General features: G+C 44.0%; 1 protein-coding gene across 3 annotated transcripts in view; it reads right to left on the bottom strand.

The window, feature by feature from the left end:
* Nucleotides 1-36: 36 nt before the first annotated feature.
* Nucleotides 37-15,690, bottom strand: part of prickle1b (prickle homolog 1b) — a 30,201-nt gene continuing 14,547 nt past the window's right edge. The window contains exons 1-8 of one of the 3 annotated variants that reach the window (XM_070992458.1): nucleotides 13,303-13,645; nucleotides 9,204-9,401; nucleotides 8,323-8,436; nucleotides 6,094-6,231; nucleotides 3,543-3,746; nucleotides 3,227-3,413; nucleotides 2,066-3,064; nucleotides 37-1,969 (exon numbers count right to left, since the gene is read on the bottom strand). In XM_070992458.1, coding sequence (XP_070848559.1) covers nucleotides 1,011-1,969; nucleotides 2,066-3,064; nucleotides 3,227-3,413; nucleotides 3,543-3,746; nucleotides 6,094-6,231; nucleotides 8,323-8,436; nucleotides 9,204-9,401; nucleotides 13,303-13,317 — 2,814 coding nt within the window. In that variant the 5' untranslated portion in view covers nucleotides 13,318-13,645 and the 3' untranslated portion in view covers nucleotides 37-1,010. Of the gene's footprint in view, nucleotides 1,970-2,065; nucleotides 3,065-3,226; nucleotides 3,414-3,542; nucleotides 3,747-6,093; nucleotides 6,232-8,322; nucleotides 8,437-9,203; nucleotides 9,402-13,302; nucleotides 13,646-15,690 lie in introns of those variants that run through there. The other 2 variants (XM_070992459.1, XM_070992461.1) reach the window with 2 other exon arrangements.

The raw sequence follows: 15,690 nt of genomic DNA on the forward strand, positions 1-15,690 counted from the left end.
TACATTTCAGAAAAAGAATAATCATTGCTGAAACTTTGAGAGGAGAAAAATATTTATTACAAGCATCTTTACATCACAAAGCATTTAGCTGGTTATGTCAGAGCAAGGGTAGTGAACAGATCAGCTGAATATGGAAAATGCAGGTGTTACTGCCATAAGTTTTATATTTTGTACACCAATAGTGAGCATTGTGGAATATATGTAATAAGAGATGTTACAGAGTAACATGGCACTTTACTGTGAAGAACACAGTTTATGAAGTGGCACCTTCTTTGTTGTTTCTCATAAAATATTAACGAGGTCTGTTTGTTTACCATTACAACTACTATTTTTTTATATCATACACTTCAAAACAAACACTTCTTTAAACCACAGATATAAAAATACCAGTATTAAAATCTTAACTTAATATATACATTATCATTTTGTACTATTATGCATTAAATAATTATTTGGTTTGTTTCTATTTTCTACTTTATCAACCTCTCGTGTGCAATATGTTGCAATTTTAATGCACACAAATATATTGCTATTTAAAAAAGAAGTTCAAAAAAACTTAATGGCAAATGCTGAAATGAAAGAAAAAGTTTGATGTCACCAGTCTTCCAACGCTGTACATAATTTTGGCTGCACTGTCTCAAAAAAGGCTTCCAAATTAACCAGTCCATGCATCATATTAGTGCTAAAATTCAATAAGACCCAGTATCTAGGCCAAACTTGCACCCACAAAAAAACAGATTTTCTGACTATCTGTTACACAGATCCAGTCTGTCTTTTGCTGTCTTTGCAGGTTGAATTGATTTTATTCTTTCAGTAGATTTTGGCCTAAAATACGATATGCTTCTTGACATTTGGCCACGCACTTTAGGGCGTAATTCGCAGTCTGTACATATGGGTTGTTTTAACTGCCTTTCTAAAATCAGATCTGATCTGCAAAAACCACATAATCAGAAAATCTGATTTTATTGCTTAGTGTAGTGCAGATTATAAAGGAAATACACTCTGAGCTGTTAAGAGATGATACAGTTTTTGGAGCGGTGGCTCTTTCTGCGACCAGTCTGTGAGCCATGGCTGTGGGATGAAAGGGCTGTAACTCTTGTTGGGTAGTCCTCAGCATAGTAGCGCCCAGCCGCTCGAGGCTGAGGGATTGGCTGGCCCAGGAAATAGCCCTCCTCCTCAGAGTCCGATGATGAGGAAGAGCAAGTTGAGCAGGAGTCATCCTCATCTCTATAGAGACCCATGAAATGCTCAACCCGTGGGTCACCTTGAGCTAAGCCCTGACGGATATAGTCAGATCGGGTTTGGGAGTAGGCCATGGGCATCCTGTGTACAGGATGCTGTAGGAGCATAGCACCACAGGGAGGGTTTACCAAACCCTGCTGCTGGGGCTCATACGGCCTCTGTGCTTTCTCCAAAGGCACCATGTGAAGATTGTTGTCCGAGCGGGTTTTGCGGCTCCTGTGGTGCCGACCTTGCCGGTGGTGGTGCTGCTGTCTGCTGCGCCCATGGTGGCTTGTTGGACGGCTTCTTTCTCTGCCCATCTCATCTGGGCAATACACCCTCCGCTGTGGCCTCTCACTCATGGGATGCTTTCTTATATTGACATCAAACCCATCATTATATCCATTGTCCACTGTGTCTTCGGAAAACTTGACCATCTGAGGAGGCCTGGACTGGGACTTGCTCCTTCTCAGAGCTGGGGCATGGACAAAGGAGGAAGGGAGGCCTTCCGAATGTGGGGACAATGGGAGAAGTCCTCCTGGTGTGCCTCCCCTCATTGCCAATGCTACCTCCTCCTCGTCTCCCTTCTCCAGGTTAAGGTTGAGAGAGTTAGCGCTGTGGTGAAGATGAGATGAATTAAAGGTTCCCATGTTGCTCATCTTCTCGCAGTCATCTGCCACTGAGGGATCCTGCATGGCAAGGGTGTAGACTATAGGTCTGTCCCTGCCATCTCCATCCACTGATGCCCCTAAAAAGAGCAAGCAGGAAAGACATGATTTGAACAGTTGTTCAGTACCAAAAGAAAGCCCATTTTTCCACTGAAAACATGCAACAGTCTCCTTACCAGTGATGTTTGAGAGGGCCAGGGAGTCCATGGAATCTCCAGCACCCTGCTCAACTTTCCTCAGCTCATCAGCGATACACTCAAGGGAGTCTTCATACCACTGCCTGGTGTCTGGCCAGAAGGCCTGTCTTCCTGTCCCAGATTGGTCCTGATCCTGGTCCAACTCAAGCTCCTGGATCTTTCTGGCACTGGCAGGACCTGGATGACTTCCATAAGCTGAATCTCCCAATCCGTCCTGGGACTGGGCCCAGTACATTTCAGGCAGGTGCTTCTTGCTAATCAGTCCAGGGCTAAGGCTGTTGGCTCTGGATTGACTGGAAGTTTGGCTCTGGGTGGGACTGGCAGGGGTTGGAGAGGAGGCAGTAACCCCCATAGATGTAGTATCAGGCTTTAGCCATGGGTCAGAGACAGTTATTAGTCTGTTTCGGTCATTGCTAGGGCTGGGGGATTTAAGGGATGGCTGCTGAAGTTGGTGTAACATGCCACGATCACCGAACTTGAGCAGCAGCTGAGTCATATAGTCCTCATGCTGTGCCCACTCCTCTGGATCCTCCTCTCCACCAGCATCCTGTTCATCCCGCTCCCTCCAGAACCTCTCCTCCTCCAGGCCGAGACGGGCCAGCTTCCGCCCTACGATGCCAATATCGCAATCAGCATCTCCATCACCCTCTCCATCTCCAAACTTATACTCAAATGAGGGGGCAGTGGCAGGGGGGTTAAACAACTGGGACTGTCTCCACTGTTCGGCAGGCCTGCTGTTCTTCCCCATGCGGACGCTGCGCCGTGACTCACGTGAGCGGGCAGACTGGAAGGCAGAATCAGACGAGTCAGAGGCATGAATATCTTCCCCCTGGCTGCAGGCCTTTGAGCAATAGATTCGACCCTGCTTTGGCAGAAAGGGACAACCCAGCAAGGATGTCTTGCACTGGGCACAACAGAAGCACTGGTCTGTGGCATGCCAGTGTACACCTTCATAGGTCATCTGAGCATGGTCAACACCTAAAGGATTGCGGGATGAAGAGAAGAGGAACAAAGCATTAGCTATGGTACATTTATACAAAGTCAAAGTCAAAGAAATGCATCAGCAAGATCTTGGTTTTGATCTGAGAAACAAGCAAAGCAAAGTAAAAATCTTTGTAGCATCTCACAAGTATGACCTACCAATGTTTTCACCACAGGCCTCACAGTACTCTGCATACAGTGACTCAAAGCAGCCACAGCAGTAGGGCCGTCCATCTTTCATGATGTAGCGCTGCCCCCCTAGCATTGTCTCACACTCGAAACAAGCAAAGTGCTTCATGTGCCAGTGGCGACCCTCTGCTTCAGTGCACTCATCCGAAAATATGATCTAAAGAGAAACATGGATACCGCTGTTAGTTCTGTGGGACTCATTGGAGTTGGCACTGTCATCACAATGGTTCATTGTTTGACACAAACATTGGGTACTGTGGGTTTTTCTACTATTGCTGAATCTTACCTCATCACAAGAAGAGCATCGTGGTTTGAGAAGCTCGGCGTGGTGTCTTCCACAGAGGATCTTGCCATTTTGGTAGAAATAGATCAGATCCACCAGCAGCTCTCGACACGTGACACAAACAAAGCATGCTGGGTGCCAGCAAGGGCTTGGCCCTGCTCTGGAGGCAAAAATTGCCATCTCCCCTCCATTGATGCCTCCACCACACTGAAAATCAAACACAAACAACAGATGATCCATGAGATTTATGTTTCAGGCATCTACTTTGTCAAAGTGGCTGACAATGCATAGAGGTTCAAATGTGCAAAACAGGTTTATTGTTGAGCTATGACCTTGTTTATTTATATTTGTAATAAATCTAGTGATAAGTATGCTACCTTGAGAATAAAATTGTAGAGATAAACACAGAGACAATCACAGAACCCTGATGCCTGTGACACATGAGGAATGCAACATAAATAAAAGTGAGATTAGGGAGATAACTATTCAAAATATATCACATATCTGCTTATGTTTCACTCGCAGTGAGGCTAAAACAAAGAAGGCCAAACAACAGGTGATCATACTGTAAGTGCCAAAGGAATATGATCCATTCTAAACACATCAGTGATGACAATCATGGCAGAAATACAGCAGCACTTGATAACATGGACAGTCCAATGTAATCTTTTCAAGGCAACGAAAACACAGATTGCTATTAAAAAAGATTAACTGCACCTGTGACCACTTCACCCAGTGTCTTCCTGAGCACAACTCTTTGTATTAACAGATGCTAAATATCAACTTAAAGCAAATGGGTTGACTTGGAAGCAGTGCATTTCAAGAACTGGTAAATCTAACACCAAAAAATCTGACCAACAGACGTTGTAGGACAAATGCTGACTCAAGTTAAGTAACTTATTTGTCTCCATTTTAATTGGATTCAATTATTCATTGGGGGTCTCTGAGGAATTGGAAGCATTTTTGTCCTGTTAAGCTTAAACAGACTACACAGGCCTTGGTCTTGAGTCGAAAGATCGTATGACTGAGATCGTCAGAGCGTGTCTGAACATGCAATCAAGTCTTTATATAACCCAGCCGAGCTATGAGACGCCCATAGGCAGCTATGAGATAGCATGCCCAGCTGTTAACCATTATTACCAGGGTGGACAGCGAGGGGCCTTGGATACAGGGGTGCTGGGTGTCCCTGGGATTGCAGCACCAGGAAACTGGAGTCTGACAAAGTGTGTGTGAACAGTATATCCTTTTGAGCACAATGTGTACAAATGGCTGCATGAGTATGTGAATGTACATGTGTGTAGGTGTGTCTGCATGGATGAGAGAGTTGGAGGTTATAGAGTAACAGTGTGTGTGTTTGCAGCATTTTTAAGGATTTGTGCCTCGTTCAGCATGTGTTTGTGTGTGACCTTGCATCCCTGTGGCAGCATCTGTGTCTGAGTGGTGACAGACTTCATCTGCCTGTCCAGGGGAATTAACATGGCTGGCCTGCTCTTCCTGGATGCCTGGCAGAGGATGTGGTTTACTCACTGGTCAGGGCTCAATTTGCTGGAAGCCACATAACACTAATATTTACGTTTTTTGCATTGAAAGGGAATTTTTCAGAAATATGATCAAGGGCAGCTTGAATAGCGGTGGATGCTATGTTTAAACCTCCATCACCAAATCAAAAGTAGGAAACAGAGGTCATGTTTTAGGATTGTTTGCAGTGTTGTGTTTGTTCATTGCTCACTGTGACTTCAAGCGGAATGTCAAAATGGAGCCTAGATGTCTCTCTTTTCCCCAAAGTCAAGGTTCCTGTCAGCAAACTCATCGAAAAATGATCAAAAATAACCTTCTCCTTTCCACAAAAAGGACTTTCCTTTGATAGCACACCCTTATATAACACTGTTTATATGTTTAATAGCCTATAAACAGTGTATAATCCAACGAGAATTTCGGTTTTACCAGTGGATACATCTACAACTTAAGTAAATCCACTTTGTTTGAGAGTTTTCAGAGACAGATGCAGATAGTTGCCCACTCCTTTCCAGAAAAAGAGTCTTCAAACCAGCTGCATGTACTGAGCTGAGCTGCATGTAATTATAGAGGTGGAATTATGTGCCACATACTGTGTCTTGTTTGGAAAATGTAGGATTTTAAGACTCTATGCAAGAATTACTTGTTAAACAGTACTTTTTTTCTGTAGCCTGTCATGCTGAGATATAGATGGGTGGCAGGAAATTTTCTGAATTCCTCCCAAGGAACTGGGTTCTCCGCTCGGCTTGAGCACGAGCCTCCCAATTTCCTCGCTTCCCCTCTCACCCTAATGAGGAAGTTTATGTCCTTGATTAAAACCATCGCATTAGCCAATCAGGATTGTGCCTCGGGCTGCTGTGCATTTGGATGGGATAGTGGCCGTTAGCTGCTTGTGATATAAATAACTTAAGACCCACAAGTTGGTTTCCTTGTAAGGCTAGCTTACCTTATGGCTATATGAGCACTAAATGACGCAAGCGGTCTACGTGTGTGCATATGCATGTGTGCGTGCTCACGGGTATCCACGTGTGGCACCTACATTTTCACAGCGGGTGTGTTGCAGAGCTCGAGGCAGGATCTTGGGTGTTCCTCTCCCCAGCGCCTCCCTCTTCCTCTGGGCACTGAACATGTGGAGCTCCCTCTTCTCCTCCTCAGTCAGAGAGTGGCAATAACGCACCTGGTAAAGAGACAAGAGAGGGCGGAGTTGAGAAACTGAAAGAACAAGAGCGGTCGATTTATGGCCAAGAGGGAAACCAGTTAGAAGGAGAGAGCGAAGCAGCACTTAATAACAGCCGCCCATTACTGCTGATGGCTTTCATCTTTGCTCTCAACTTTTGGGGAAGTGTAGCACACGCAATCCATACATGGCTGGAAAAGGGGTTTAATTAAAGCTAATTCCTCTGAAGGCTGTGTTGAAAGGATGGCGTGAGCAATACACAAACCCTTCCTCTGTGTTTAGAGATGGTGATGAAGGCCCAGATAAAAGACCAAGACTATCCTAACAACCAGCTCGGTTGTTCCCTAAACAACAGTAAACGATGTGATGTGATGATGCATGTGAGCTCAAACACACACACACACACTCACTGTCTCTGTCTTTCACACACACAGCACACACGGAGTGCTTATCCCTCTGAACCACAGTTACGCAAGGAATCCTCCGGCAGTTTGCTTCCTCAACCACCAGGTCTGCCGACAAACATCATAAAACCGCTCAGTCAAACATGGTGCGGCTGTGTGTGTCTGTGTGTGTGTGTGTGTGTGTGTGTGTGTTGAGTGTTCCTATTGTGTATCTACTGTGCGTGCATGCAGAGACCACCTCCATCAGACAGTAGCCCCCCCCCCATCCGTCCCTCCCCTCTGGTGATAACACGTCCACCATATCTCCTAATGTAAACTCCATTAACACAGATGTGAAAGGAGTGCTGGTTTACACACCATAAAGCTATTATACAGAAGAGGCTGGCATGTGCTTTACTGTCACAACAGGGTTTTTCAGTCAAACGGCTGAGGGAATGTGCCTATTGTTTTAGCTTTACAAGAAAAGTCCAGTAAGACTGTTGAGGCTTTGCTCAGCTGCTGGCTTTAGTTTAGTTAGGCCTGGCCATCGTGTGAAATGCCTTTTTGCCAATGATACAGCACTTTTTTGTTTGAGGATATGTTTAATATTTAAGTTGAGCGCATGTTTGATTTCGGTCTCTTTTGAAAGGTAACACTCTGAAGTTTGACTATATATCATTTCAAACATTGTGTAATATCCCTATTTGCACTGAATTCCTTGATTTGGCTGTAAATTACCCACTGAAGGCAGATTATCCTCATTTCAAAATTTCATTGGCTACACGAAGCGCCAGTCATCTGCACAGTTGGCTGCAGCTGGTTCGACCTCTACACTAAAGAAGAAAACATGGCCCTTCCATTCAGCGCGGCCCCTCATTGGCTCTTGTTGGCTGTAAAGATGAATTAAAGATCCTGATTGGTCAAATGAGATGTGAATTGAAAGATTGGAGTGTGGCAGCCATCTTGAAACCAACACATCACCTGTGTGTGTATGCTTGTTGGAGTTACAATGAAGGAAATGTGAAGGATTAGAACGCTGCTGGATAATTTGACATGCTAAAAGAGCTTTCTGTGGATTATTATACTGTTCTGGACTAAATGTCTTACTGGGTTGGATCATCTGGATCTTTGCTCATTGAACAAGACTATTTTTCTTGCAGTTTTATGGACTACTGAGAGACTTCATTGGTGAGTCACCTGAATTTCATAATCAGTTGTTTGTTTGTTGTTGCCGTTGATTGTACCCGCTGTTCTGATTGAATCTTCAAATGGTTTGCATTTAAAGGAAGGATGCCTTCCTCCTCTCACTCATCCGTCAGCTCAGCTGCAATATCTTTGGCACATCGATCGCTTTCTGACAAAATTTGAAAGAAGAAATAGTAGCTTTCAGATTTGCAGACTGGCCCTATAGTAGCGTTTAGAAGTCTGAAGAAGGTGGCATGATTGTTTAATGTGAGAAAAACTGCTGCCCAGCTTCATCAAGCTTTGAATGTTCAGCTGCTGAAAACATCCCATCTATCCCTCTGCTTGGTTCTGCTGTTAAATGCTCTATTTTCAAGCTTATTCCACTGTTGCATTTATTGTATTCTTAGCTTCATGATATGCATATTTTTCACATTTTGGCTAAAAAACAGCCACTCCTGTTTCATTCTTTGCCCTTCTCTCTCTCTCTCACACCCTGTCAGTGTCTCTGTCTCATCATCTCTACCTCGTTGTCCTGCGGTGGCAGCTGGTAGAGGAGCTGTCGGATCCTGTGCTTCTCCCCGGGGCTGTTGACGTACGGCACCTTCTCCTCTGGTAGACAGGAGAAATACATCTGCACCTGCAGATGAGGACAGATGAATGAACTTTAGACGGCAGAAGGAAATGACATCTCTGTCAGTCCTTTGGTAGCTTTGTTTTGTAGATTCGGGAGGCAAGAAGATGGAGTGCCACACTCTCTGTGTAGTATTTTAAAAATGAGTTTAAAGGACTCTATTGTCATTTTCTGTCTGTTATACTGTCAGTTAGACCACAGGCAACGAGTGAGACGTGTTGCAGCCAGGAGGCCAGCCGTGCTATCAGTATGCCTTCTCATCTTTTGCTTTAGATCAGGCAGAGGAGAGGGCAGCTGGATATCAGCGGAGGATGACTGCTGCTTTGTGTGTCCTTCTTTCTGACACTGTGGGGCAAACATGTCAGTGTCAATCCAGTCACATGCGCCTGCCTGTGAAATCTCTCCACATATAAGAGACCGTCAGGGACTGGAAATGTTAATGTTTGCCTATGACAATTCCCGCTGACGGGGGAAGAGGAAGCATTTTGTTTGTCTGTGTGCATTTCCATGAAATAATATGGAAATCTATGGGAGACTTCATGTGAAAAAAAAATCCATAGCCAGATGTTGGGTGCCAGCATGCAGCATTACTAATCTGCTTGTATGGCACAGAGAGCAGAATGTCTGCACACATAGCCCGACTGGAACTAAAACCACATCCTGTTAGCATACAGGTTTATACTCTCATCCTCTGAAGGAAAACCTCTTGGTACACAGACACCAAACTGCAATGTGCAATAAATGTGTGTGTGTGTTTGGGGGGGGGTTCCAACCTGCTCAGGCCTGACTCCCGGTGGCACCCACGCATACTCCTCCAACGCACACCCAGAGTCATCATCTGACGTGGAGCTCCTCTGGAAGCCCACCGATATCTTCCCCATCTTTCCACCGGCACGGGGCTCCATCTCCGGGCCACGAGGAGAAGGGCGCTCCCCTCTTTCACTGCGATCCGGGTTCATCACACACGGGCGCTGTGGATAACAAGGGTGGATTTAAGAATCACATTTACAGAACCTGCCTTTCATTTTTTAAATTGCTTTTTCAATCCCTCTTCTGTTTGTTCGATATATATTTTAATTATACTCAAAGCCCGGGCTTTTACTGCTTCTCTTCTTGTCACCGATTGGCCGGGCTCATGCTGATGGAGGATTTTTTGCACTTAGGTAAATTCCTCTGCATATTGTATATGCCTGCAATCCCGTGAATTAGTTTTAATCTCTCTGCGTCTCAACAAGATAATTGTTTTTCCCAGCAGTGTTTCGTGTGTTTAACATAATAGCTCGAACAAATATTGAGAAGAGCATTGACTGTTCCTTTTTAAAACAGGGAAACAGAGAAGGACAAAGCTTTTCCTTGACATGTCACACAATTTCTATCCTTTCACAATTCAGCCTCTTGAGTCAGAATAACTGATATGTTATTTTCCACCCCATTAGTGCGGGATTGTATGTCATACTTCTTTTGTTTATCCGTTACAGAATTATGCTTGAGAAAGTGGCCAAAATACTACTTGACCACCTTCAAAGGGAACTTAGGACAAACTTACGATGATATATAATGGAAAATCATAGCAGGCTTTTTCCAGTATGGTGCACTCATTTAACAACCATGCATGGCTCTAGCCAGCCTTCCTTCTTTCTGGACTTACCTCACATTACATGACACATGAAGATAAAGCATGCAGCATGGAAAGGTCTGTAGTTCCATTTAAATCTTATCATCTGTATCAGGGTCAAATGTGCAAATTTACTTGCTGTGCATCAGTGTAAAATCTTTCAAATTAAAAGCTTGTTCAGACAAGGGGCATGTGCACATACATCTAGACGCTTTCTTTGAACTGGGATTGCAATGCTTTGCTGTACAATGATGCCACAGATAATTCCAGCTGTTACCCAACAAACATCTGTTACTCTTGTGCGCGATCTGATGTTGTTCTTATAGCCAGAATTCTGTTGCTTCAGGACCATCATAGCAACTGTCCAATCACGTTGTTGTGAAGCTATAGCTTTGCGACTTTGGAAAAGTGTTGAAAAATACGCATATTGGAGAAGTTAGCCTTTCTAACTAGTGATCAATGTTGTGAAAGGGTCTATTTTGACACTGGACTGTTACATGAATAGGGATTAATCGGTCTCGTCATTGTGTGCCTCCCGCCTTCAGCGGTAGTCCCTCTTATCTCAGCCGCCATGTTCTTCTGAGCCCTCTCAGCCTGATAACTGCACGTCGGTCAAAGGTGTTGAAAAGGCCACTTGCGATTTGTCCCGCTCTGCCTCTTTGACATGCAAATGTCCACCAGAATAGAACTTGTTTGGGTGAGAACAGCCGGAAACTTCACACAGGCCCTCAAAACTTTATTTCGGTTTGATGATCTGCACAAAAGCAGCACTGTGACGGACATTAGGGTCTTCTGATGACCAAACATTATGCCTGTTAACTGTGACTGTTGCTTGTCCCAGGTGATAATCAGGTGCTTAGGGACTGTATGAAAATTAGTGCCATGGAAAGAGGGGGCTGAACTTACTTGCTGAAAAAGCAAGACCCTCCCATGGCTTATCAAGCAGTAACTTCCATGTAGCACAGATCGCACATTAGAAAATGCCAAAATTATAGTAAATATAACAAATGGTGCGCCCTGTTTACAGATCATTACAGCTACTCTACTAAATAAACAGCTATTACCTCTGTCACTGAATAAGCAATAGGTGCACACAAAAGTTTTTCATGTAACAATATGAAAAAAAAACCCAAAACTCTGGGCACGGAAAAGTTGAAAAAAAATATATATATATATATTTTCTGAGCCCACCTCCTTCTGAACAGATTTTTAACTGTCCCTTCTCACATAACATTCCTGCACATGGGAATTTAAATCTTTGTTACATCTGTATTTATTAAGTTTATTTAAATTGAAGTCACAGTTTTCTGTACTTTGTGGTCACCATTACTGTTTCCCACATTAAAAATCATTTTTTGATCGCCTAAATATTGATTTTTTCGCTGGTGCCCCCTCCAAAGGTCACAGGGCGGCTGCAGCTGAATCCAAACCAAACGCCCCGGTCGTGCAGTCCCGTGACAGTCACTGAAATGTCACCTCTATCTCCTCAGTTCACCCTCAAGGTCTCCCACAACCGCACTTTGGAGTGAAACCCCAGTCACAAGGCTGGGGAAATACCAGGATTCCCTGAATTACCATACAGTCGAATGAAGCCCAGGGCCTCAAAACAGTGAATTTAAAGATTAGAAATGCTGTTAAAAGTCAAACCAAAGCTCTTATCACAGAACAAAAGGGTATTTGACTACGGCTTTGTTCTTCAGTGACTAATCTATCAGGTTTTATGGTAGGATAGATAATGTTATCACCCAGAAGCTTTTCTTTACCGGTTCTGCTTTATCTCACCTAACCTAGTTAAGACCAGTGAGTGGTGCAAATAGATCAACTCAGCTTTTTTTTCCCCCTGAGATAATTTTGAGCCACTTTCTCAATAGCCCTATGGTTGTGTGGAAGACGTTTCTGAGCAGATTTGGGCCACTAATACTTGAGTACTAAATTATTTTCTATTATTGATTAATCATGACTTGTTTTGTCCAAATTCACAAAGATATTCAGCTTTCTATCACATATGACAAAGTAAAGCAGCAGATCCTCCCTCTTGAGCAGCTGAAACTGGAGAATTATTATTATTTTTTGACTAAATCAATGTCAAAAATCAACTAATCTACTAACTGACTGCTCCTTTCAGCTCTAGCTTGGTCTCATTCACCGCCTCTCGGGGGATTTCTGTCTGTCCTCCCCTGCCCTTCAACTCTCCTGCCTCTCATCCCAGAAGTCACGGGAGAAAGGTGACTGCGGATTCCTGAGCCAACATACACAGCAACTCACATTACACCATGTCACCCGCTGGCAATAACACAATGGCTGTCTTTGTCAAAAACAAAAACAAAATGTCCAACCGTTCCTCCTTTAAACCTGGGCCATGGCGGAGACGTGACAGGAGGAGGTTAAGGGGGTTAAATAATGAAACTTTTGAGTCACAACATTGGCTCTGTGTAAACACTGGCCAGATGTAGCCAGCTAACGGTTAATCACGTTTGCCCCCCCTGCTTAACTGACACTTTTAAAGGGGCTCTCCTTCACTGAGGAATTAGTTAGTCAAACACATATTATTTTCAAATGAACACAACCCCGGGCGAACTAAAGGAATACATCCCAATTTACAGAGAAGTTTGACTTTTACAGATTTTGCCAAAGTGTATCATATTCCCTCAGTGTGGAGATATTTATTAAAATGTCAAAGTGGTAAAATAGTTACAGCTTTACCGAATTCAAAGGACAGATTTGGAGGCTGAGCACTTGCTGAAACAAAAACAGTAAGAAAAGAGAATATTTTCAATAAACGTCCTGGGATTTGCTTTAGGAAAACCATTAAATTGTGGAGTTCAAAGGCCGAGGTCATCGCTCTTTGACTGGTGAAGAGTGTTATTTTAAGGCCAAATGGGTGTCAGGGGGTGCACAGGAGACTTAACACAGCTGGAGTGAGACCACCTATACACACAGGCACAAGATGCAAGACCTACACTCATGCACTTTGTCATATTATACACAAATACAGGATCACCTCTCAGACACACGGCACTTAAAACTTGAGCCAAGCTTGGCTATTCATTCTCTCATTTTTTTCAACAAGTTAGACGTTGCTTTAAACCAAGGAAAACTCCCACAATCCACTGCATGCCTCCTCCAACAGATCTGAGCAATGGTGGAACTTCGGCACAAGCATTTTCCACGGCAGAGCTGCAAAAGTGCTCTTCATTCAACAAAATCCTTCAGCACTTGCAAGTTTCGGGATGTGTACTCATCTATTTTCCTCTTACCTCCAGGAAAAGCATCTCTCTTTCCACCGTCGCATAAAGCTCTCATTCACTTCCACAATCCCCTGGTCAGACAGCGCTCGAGCTGCATGTCCGCAGCATCAAATTCAACAGATCTAATCAGATCCAGATCCCACTCGCCCTCGAAGTATTCCCTCCAAACGAAAGTCACAGTCAGCTGTGAGGGAAGTCTGAAAGGACGCACTCACTCCGCAGCTGGATAGCAGCTCATTTGGCGGTCCAAAATTTCTAAGGTCCAAAGAGCAGAGAGGAGGGCAGAGAGGTGACGTCTCTATCTGGAGTGTCTCTGATCCCTGTGAGTGTGTGGGACTGACTGGACGAGTGTGAGTGTGTGTGCTCTTGGGGCAGCCAAGCCTTGTCGGCCCCTCCCTCATTCCTCCCCTCCAAAGCAAATCGCCTGCCACTGCACTTCAATCACACACACACACACACACACACACACACACACACACACACACACACACACACACACACACACACACACACACACATACTCATTAACAAAGTTATGAACAAAAATCAACACCCCACCTATCCCTCCACCCCTTCCTCCACCAGAGTGACACCAAGCCCTCCACCCCACCCCCCCACTGGGCTGTAGGATTCTTGAGAGCCAGATGACATGACCACTCTATTCTCACCCTCTCTTTGTCCTTTCTTTCAGTCTGTCTTATTCTTTCCGCTGTTCACTGCCTTATGAGAAGTAGTCAAGGGTAAATAATCCCAAAGTCAATTTCAAACTCAGCTTTTTACTTGCAGAAAAAATGGGTTTGCCTTCCTTTCTGAGGCGGGCGTAAAAGTGGAAAACAGCACAAATCCTCCTTCAGCATTCTGAAATATTTGTAGTTATGTGCGTCACAATTATTCCCCTGCTCTATCCTTCCCTCCAAGAGAAAAATGCTATTTACAATGCAAGTGAGTGCCCCCTCCCGCTCTGTCTGTCATTAATTGGTTCCTGGGGTCAACCAGTCTGATCCACCATTTGCTCTAATAATGTCACATTAATTTCTACTCCGTTGTTGATTAGATCACGTGGTGGTTCATGCGAGTGTTGTTGCTGCAGCTGCGCCATTATCCCAACAATGAAACTGATCATTTGTGCACAAATCGGAGTCAAATTTAAGTATGTAGTGGGTTTGATTAAAAGAAAATAAAAAGCTATCTGATGAAATTCAAGCCTTCTTTTAGAAAATGGAAAATGGCACAAAGCTGAGGCAAATTATGGTAGAAGGTCGTTAGTTAACTTTGACTTGTGATAACTATTTTGAGCGCAGCGGAAATAAACTGTATCTTATCTTGGAGCTTGGAGTTGTGTTTGTGTCCACCTAAAGAATCTGAGTTTAATAACTCACTCTCCTTTTAGCTCTGTTTTTGGTCTCCACCAGCTCATCTCTGACTCTGTTTGTCATTTGGTGCTGAGCAGACAGTGTTTTTTTTTTTTTTTTGCTGAAAACAGCTTCCTGCTGTGCCCAAAAATGGCGCCAATGAGAGCTGTGAGCATGAAACAAAACAATAGTAACAGGTCAGAAAAGTAAAACAATGAGCTGAAAGATGCTATAAAGCTCCATAAAGCTGATGGTTCTATGTTGGTTCACAACTGCAAGCAAGCTCCTTTCCATACAGGTAGTCGCGTGATCCAGTATTTAATACCAAAATATTATTACCACTTTAAGTGCGCTTCCTCCCCAGTCAGCCTCATCCCTCTCAGGAAATTCTCACGCGGGGCCTCTGTCTGCTAACCCTGTCACTGACACCACCACCCCCTGCCTATTTTGGTCAGCTGAATGAGTGAGAGGAGAGGGGTCCCCTGTCCCCATCTCTCACTTCAGCACAGCATCACAATGACGTTGCTGCCAAGGAACACTTCGATTGTCAGGAAACTCCTGACAGTCCGGCAGAACTCCAAAATCCAGCGTTTGAAAAAGGTGACACCTGCACCTACTAACTAGAAAATGTGGAAAAGATGCGCTTATTGTTCAGAAAATTGCAAATAAAAGAGTGCAGAAAAACAATTTGCATATTAAACAGTGGACATAATACAAAAAAAAATCGCTTGATATGCATGGGGAAGTTTAATGTAATTTACTTGGACAAGCTCTGCACCATCCGTCATTGTGAAAGGCTGAAAAGCAGCAATGGCTTCATTTAAACAGTCTAAAATGACAAATGAGTTTACTCAATTGTCAAGCAGACAAAGACGCCCTCTCCCCTGACAACCCCACAAAGTGACTTGCAGAGAGGGCAACAGAGCTGTTTGTCACATGCCAAAATACCTGTTACAAATGAGAAATGACTCCATTAGCTAACTAGCTAGATAGAGCAAGAGACTCTGTGCATAGAGATGGGACTGTCTATGTTCTTTGCCAGTGC

This window comes from Chaetodon trifascialis, chromosome 22 (assembly GCF_039877785.1).
Source record: "Chaetodon trifascialis isolate fChaTrf1 chromosome 22, fChaTrf1.hap1, whole genome shotgun sequence".
NCBI classification, from domain to species: domain Eukaryota; kingdom Metazoa; phylum Chordata; class Actinopteri; order Chaetodontiformes; family Chaetodontidae; genus Chaetodon; species Chaetodon trifascialis.